General features: G+C 37.5%; 1 protein-coding gene across 1 annotated transcript in view; it reads left to right on the top strand.

Annotated features, from left to right (window-relative positions):
• LOC125485164 (serine/threonine-protein kinase Nek4-like) overlaps window positions 1-2,235 on the top strand; it is a 23,339-nt gene extending 21,104 nt beyond the window's left edge. The window contains exon 4 of the mRNA XM_048606705.1: window positions 2,164-2,235. Coding sequence (XP_048462662.1) covers window positions 2,164-2,235 — 72 coding nt within the window. The remainder of the gene's footprint in view (window positions 1-2,163) is intronic.
• Window positions 2,236-7,503: the final 5,268 nt, after the last annotated feature.

Genomic DNA, 7,503 nt, shown 5'->3' on the forward strand with positions numbered 1-7,503 from the left:
CTAAAATGTTAACTCTGATTTCTCTCCACAGATGCTGCCAGACCTGCTGAGCTTTTCCAGCAATTTCTGTTTTTGTTCATGAGTTTTTAGAATTCTTCTTCAAAAACTGGTGTAATCAGAGTCTTTGAATATTTTTAAGGCAGAAGTAGATAGATTCTTCATAAGCAAGGACCTGAAAGATTATAAGGGGATTGGCGGAAATTTGGAGTTAATCAGTTATAATTTTATTGAATAGCGGAGAAGGCTTGAGGACCCGAATAGAATTACTCCTGCTCCTTGTTAGTATATTCATACGTTGATATGCATATATAGGTTTATCATAACTTCCTTGCTTTTGGACTCTCTGTCCCTGTTTTAAAGCTCAGGATCCCACATGTTTTCCTCAACCTGTTCATATATGTCCAGTAATTTGTTCATATCAGCTGCTCGTGCTCCTGCAGTCCCTTTAGAATTGGACTCTTTATTTCAAGTTGTCTCTCCCTGTTTTCCCTGTCAAAATGAATTACTTCACACTTCTTTGCATTAAATTATAGTTGCTGTTTGTCTACAAGCATACATACATACATAGGCCATTCAGCTTCTCATCCCTGCTCTGCCATTTAATGAGAGCGTGGCTGATCTGATTATGGCTGTACCTCTAATTTCCTGCATCCAGCTACTACATCTACTATCTCAGCAGCTACTTCTTATAAAGTTGTATAGTTGGGAATCCCGCAATAAGTGTAAGTAGCAGGTCTGAATAAGGATTAGAATTGGCGCAGGCTTGGTGAGCCAAAGGGCCTGTTCCTGTGTTGTATTGTATTATATAGTATTATTGTAAAATTTTCTCCAGTTCAAAAAAAAAGTTCACCATTTCTTTCTTTCTTTTCTGTCACTGAGCTAATTTTGTATCCATATTGGTACTGTCCCTTTTATTTTATGAGCTTCAAATTTACTTCCAAGTCTTTGGGCATCAGTTTATCGAATGACTTTTGGAAGTCCATTTAGACCATGTCAACAGCATTACCATCATCAGCCTTCTCTGTTGCCTCATCAAAACAACTTTCGCAAGTTACTTAAGCAACATAATTTAACCTTCCCTTAATTAAGCCGCATTTGTTCAAGTAGCTGTTAACTTGGAATAAAATTATCATTTAAAGTTTTTGAGAAGATTTGTGGCTTGGCTTGTGGACGAGGTTGTAGACTTGCTTGCCGAGCCGGTGTGTTTGATTGCAGATGTTTCATCACCCTGCTGGGTAACATGGTCAGTGTGCCTCCAGTGAAGCGTCAGTGTTCTGGCCCGCTTGTTATTTATGTGCCTTGGTTTGCTGGGGTGGTTAGTATTGCTTCCGGTTCTGTTTTTCAGCGGTTTGTATATCGGGTCCTTTTCAATGTGCTTGTTGATGGAGTTCCGGTTGGAATGCCATGCCTCCAGGAATTCCCTGGCATGTCTCTGTTTGGCTTGTGCTATTATGGGTGTGTTGTCCCAGTCGAATTCATGTCCTTCTTTGTCCGTGTGTATTGAGACCAGTGAGAATTAGTCATGTCTCTTGGTGGCTAGTTGGTGTTCGCGTATCCTTATGTCAGTTTTCTTCCAGTTTGGCCTATGTAATGTTTCTCACAGTCCTTGCATGGTATTTTGTATATTTGTACACCAGCTCAGCGAGCAAGTGTACAGCCTCAAAATGATCATTTCTTAAAGGCTTCCTCATGACTGAGGTAACACTGACTGTTCTGAAATTGCTGGGCTTATCATTGCATCCTTTTTGAACAAGCGTGTAACATTTGCAACTCTCCACTCTTTGGCATCAGACCTATTTCCAAGGACGATTGGAAAGTAATGTTCAGTGCCTCTGCAATTTCCACCCTTCCTTCCCTCAGTAACTCACTCCGGTCCTGCCTAAGAATAGGCAGCCTAACTAATATCTCGTCCTTATCAATTTATTTACTGTTCCAGTATTTGTTGATCATTATGGCAGTGTAGCTGTATTAGCTTATGCATAAGTCATAATTTGGATCACCACTGTGATAGTGACACAGGTTAGGTCTCAGCATCATGTAGTGTAACAGATTTGAAAGGCAAAAGATGATAATATATCTGACAATTAGCTTTTACTTTTGTTACAAAACATTAAGGCAATGCAAGCCTTACATCTAATGGTGATGTGTGTGAAATTTGTTAAGGAACTGAAAATCACTTCTTCAAGCCAGTTCACACCATTTGGCCTTGAAGCCAGCAAAGACCTTATAGAGTAAAGCTGTTTTTATGTCATTCACCTTTCTGCTGGATGCCTCCCTACTTGATATTGTATGACTCCCTGACCCCTAGATTTTTGACAGATTTCCACACAGTGATGATAGACTTAATGTCTTTTCTGTTACTTCCTATCATTGCTTTTCCTGAGCTATCGCTTTGTTGTGCAAAACCTTTCATGCATGCTGTATAATATTCTATTCCCCTCCGTACTGTAGAAATCTCTTGTCGTACTTTACCACCAATTGTGATGAAAAGCCTGTGTTTTAAAGTCATATGTGTTTTACTCCTAGCCACCTTTATTGTTTGTGTTATCTGTCTAGTTTATTAGCATAATAATCTATAAATGTTTATCGTTTCAGTCATGAAATTCACCCTTTTTCAATGTTATGAGGACAATTGAAAGGAAAAGGAGTTGCTGCACACTGTTTGAACCAATTCTGTTTTTTGTCTTTGTTCTGTATTGAGTAATGTAAAAACATATGCATATTCTGACAGTAAGGATGCTTTCAATGCACTGTATCAATGTCCGTCTTGACATTAATCAGCAGAAGCTTTTAGTCTAAGTTCAAACTGGTCTGAATAACAATGGTAGGATAAAGAAGCTCCATAAGCATATCCAGTACCATAGCACAATAAGCATATATATAGTCAGGTGTAATTTTCCAGGAGATCATGGCAGCAGGTACACGACAGCAGAAGAAATTGATGAATTAGTGAAAAGAATACAGTACCTTTCGCACTGACAGTAATGAAAGGTAATGTCTCAGATACCCCAGGGTGAGCAAATGAGACCTGGTTGTGATTTGTGAAATCTTATTTCACTGTTTCCATTGTGTTTCCTGTGCTGATTAGAAGTAATCTATTTCGTCTTCCAATTTTTTTTTCCCAAATTTAACTCCTGATAAGTCAGTTGACCATGTCCCTTATGATTCTCACCCTGCTTTGCATAGCCCATTCAGAAAGTGTGAGGTTGCTAAGGGTGTGGTGCTGGGGGTAATGTTATAGCCTCACCCCAGCTGATGTAATCACAGGGTGGGAGACACTTGAAATAGCTTGGCTGGCCAACCCACTGCCTTTTTGCCCTTCAAGCAGCCCCCATAATACAGAAGGTGGGTAAAGAAGCAGCTAGCTCACCCACTCTTTGGCTTATTGAGGCCCTTAACTGGCTAATTAATGGCCACCTAGGGGCTTGTACCCGCCGCAATAACCTGTGAAGCTCGGAATGTGGAATGAAGGACATCAGCACAGTCGGCTGAATAGCTGGTTTGCGACGCAGAGTGACAAAACAGTGTGGGTTCAATTCCTGCACCTGCTGAGGTTACCACGAATGTCCTGTTTTCTCAATCTCGCTCCTGAAGTGAGGGGTCGTGACCCCCACGTCAAACTCCCCACCAGTCATCTCTTACTTTAAAGATAGAGTAGCCCTCAAAGATTATGGTGACTATTGATTAATCACTTGACAGACTCTATTGTATTTTCCATCGGATCTTAATGATATTCAGTATGATTTACGTTGTCAGGGTAACCAATTTTGTTGCTAACATAGTTGTGAAATATAATTTAAAGGTGCATCATCTTCATAGAACAATAAAACATTTGCAACAGGGAAATAGGTCATTCAGCCTATTGTATCTCTGCAGACTCTCTGGGAGAGCAGCTCACCTAGGTTACTCACCTACCTTTTACATGTAGTCTTGTTCAGATAAATGTTAAGTTCTCTTTTGTGTTGATTGAAACAGCCTCCATTACACACTCGGGCAAAACCTTCCAGATTTTAGCCACAGATTGCATTAACAAAGTTTTTCCTCACATCGATACCGCTTTCTTTTTTCGCTAGTGATCTAAAAATAAAATTCTCTTCGTTCTTTACTCTACTGCCAGTGGGAAGAGTTTCTTCCTATCTGCTCTGTGATGTTCCCTCATTGTTTTGAACATATCATTCATAGGTCATCTGTCATGGTTCATCATTGTTTCGTTGTTTTTGTGATATTTTTATAAAACCCAGGATCCTGTGTGCTTTCTTAGCAACTTTCTGAACTTGCCCTGCATCTTCAATAATTTGTACACCTTTGACATAAGGCCCCTCTGTTCCTGGTCCCCTTTTGAATTGTACCCTTTAATTAATATTACAAAAATAATGTAAATGAATTGTGATTTTCTTTTTTACTTAGTTACAAATACATAGTTTTAGTAAATTATCGTTGCATTCCTAATTACGTTGTCAGTCTACCAAATTGATTGCTCACTCTCTGATCCAACATTTGTCAAGTACTTATTTCCTTGAAAATATCTCCTCTTTAACCAGAAGCAAGCTTCACTCAATTGCAGGCTTTAAAGTATGGAACATCTCAGTACATGTGAAAATAAATCATTATATAATTCCTTTAGTAACCGCTTATGTGATGGACACACTCGGGTATTATTTTATTCAACGTATAAGTCCTACTACATTAAAAGAAATGTAACAACTGTAAGATACCATTGTTTGCAGTGGATGTTATGAATTGATATAAAGGTTCTGTGACCCATTGATAAAATGGAGCAATGTGACTGCTGACTTATGCCTTTGCTGTTTGCTTTTCTGCAGCATCTCTGCAACACAGTGGAACTTTCTGTGCTCTGATGCGCAGGGTGAAGATTAATAAACTAATTGAAGAAAAGCAATTGACAATCATTGTAGTTTTTATTTCTAGTGCTGTTTTGTCTCATTCATAACCTAAAGTGCACTTAAAATCCATTAAGTATTTAAACCAAGTTGTTAATTAATTAAATCCTCATTCCATATCTGAATCAAGTTAAGACTAAAAGTAACCAATAAACAAAGTAAATTTTTGATCATTTGATAGGTATCTGCTTTTAATTTTTTATATCCTATTTTTGTTAATTAGGAATTCTGTTTGAAAAGTTTCCTAGCTAATGATGTAATAATTATAAACATGAGTACATTCTAAATCCTGTAGAATATATAAGGCAAATAGTATCAGAAAAGTAAAGAATTCTATTCTGGCCATTTAGAATTAGAGTGAAATTCTGCAGCATTCTGAAATCCATAGTTATTCAAATAACAAGATCCATTTGTTGCGAAAATCCAGACTTGGAGTTTGTTTTTTTTGAGTCGATTATTAAAATGCTTTTGCACTGTAATGCGACCAATCCAGATAGTTGCTAAATTGGTCATATTGGAGAGCCTATATATTGCAACATTATGCCAAAAAGAATCAAGTTTTTCTTTTATTATAAAGAAGTTAAATGGTTCTTTGTCCACCCTCCAGAGAAGTCATTCTGATATCATTTCAGAAAGAGAATTAACTCCTGTAGATGGGAGCCTCCATCAGCTGTTACGACCAACCTAAGTAGCACACCATAAATTGAGCCTGTTATTGCTGGATTGACATCAAATGGCAAGGATTTTTTGAAAGTATGCACATTATCCCAATTTTCCTGACTTTCAGACCAAGGTTGGTAGAAAACATGAACCAGTTTTCTGTGATAAAGGATTATTATTTACAAGTGATTAGACTATAACTACAGTTAAACAGATACAAACCATCAGCAAATGACACTACTATCTAAAATTCTAATGTCCTTATAAACTCCCTATATGTGTATGTGTGTGTAGAGTATGTATATATATATATATATATATATATATATATAGGTGGAGGAAGAAAATCTGAAAAATCCTGATTCCAATGTTGAGATGATTCTTCCTCATCTAGCCAGGCCCTTGGTGTTCACTTGTCATTTGAAGCTCTTACTAGTTTGTAAGAAGTACAGAGCTATTGATTCAGTTGGAAAATAGCTCTGATTTATCAATTCAAAAGTCTCTGCTCATAACAACTGCTTGAGGAAAGGAAGTGGTTTTCTATAAGTTTAAATCCTAGTTGTTTTTAGTGGAGAACAGGCAGCTTCTAGTGGGGAAAACAACTGCACCCACTTTTGTGTCTTCGCTCCCTCTCTCTGCATGTCTGTGTCTCTGTATCTTGTTTCCCATTCCAACCTGTTCAGTTAGCAGAGAATCAATCAGCTTCACTTGTAATCAGTTCCTCGGTGTCTGAATGTCTGCCCACAGTAGGAACCAAAGCCACAAAAAGCAGAGTTCACCATAGGTATCAAATTCTTTGCTGTGAAAATATGCAGCCATCTTGATAATCTGTGTTTAAAATAAAACACGGTTTTTAAAGACACAAAAATAAGTTGACACAAACCTTACACAGCTATTTTGCATTACCACCTCCTCACTTTGATAACTTGTATAGCCGCTTATTCATTTTCATTATATTATTTCTGTTCAATATTTGATCTAATCCAGTTAAGCATATTGTTGCTAGGGAATGAAACAGTTTTTCATTATTGTACTTTGAGAAATATGAACGAACTTTGGCCAACTGCTCTTGTGGCCACTGCATTCGTTCAGTTCAGTTTCTAGTCAAGGGAAAAATGTCCTGTTCATAAAATGATAAAGAATGAAATGGCATAGATTTAAAGTGCTCTGCAAAAGAAACAAATGCAAGGTGAGAAACAAAACTTCACACAGTGAGTAGTGAGGGGTTAGAATGCACTGTCTGGACTGTGGTAGATGCAGGTTCAATTGGGGCATTAGATAATTATTTAAACAGAAACAATGTGCAAAGAAATGGGGAAAATTGGCATTAAGCTATGATGCTTATTTGGAAAGCTACTGCTGACATAATGGTGCCAAATGGCTGCCTTCTGCACTGTAACAGTTCTGTGAACTACACCAGTGTGAAGCTTTATTATTTGTGTCAATCTTCCTTGTGGCCTTTGTCTTTCTTTTGCTTAGTTATTACAAAAACACAACAGAAGTGCAGTTTGTTAAATGAGATCAAATGAGAATATAGCCCCCCGTTCCTCTGTTCTGAGGAAGGGTCACACAGCCTGAAATATTAACTCTAATCCTGTCCACAGATGCTGCCATACCTGCTGAGCTTTTACAACAATTTTTGTTCTTGTTTCTGATTTAAAGCATTCACAGTTCTTTTGGGTTTTTTAAAAATAGAATACAGCACTTTACCAAAAATTTGCAGATACAGGACAGACAATGATGAAAATACAGAAACCAGTACTCCCAGGACTTGATTGTATCTACCTACTTCAACAATAGAAGATTGGTCAACCAAGGACAAACATTTTATTACATCTCAGAACTGACCATTCATTCTAAAGCAATTTTTTTTCTCTATGAGCAAGAAATTAACTGAAACAGGATTTGGGATTATCAGCTACACTCTTCTAATTTTGTGATA

Source organism: Rhincodon typus, chromosome 16 (assembly GCF_021869965.1).
Source record: "Rhincodon typus isolate 14 chromosome 16, sRhiTyp1.1, whole genome shotgun sequence".
NCBI lineage: Eukaryota > Metazoa > Chordata > Chondrichthyes > Orectolobiformes > Rhincodontidae > Rhincodon > Rhincodon typus.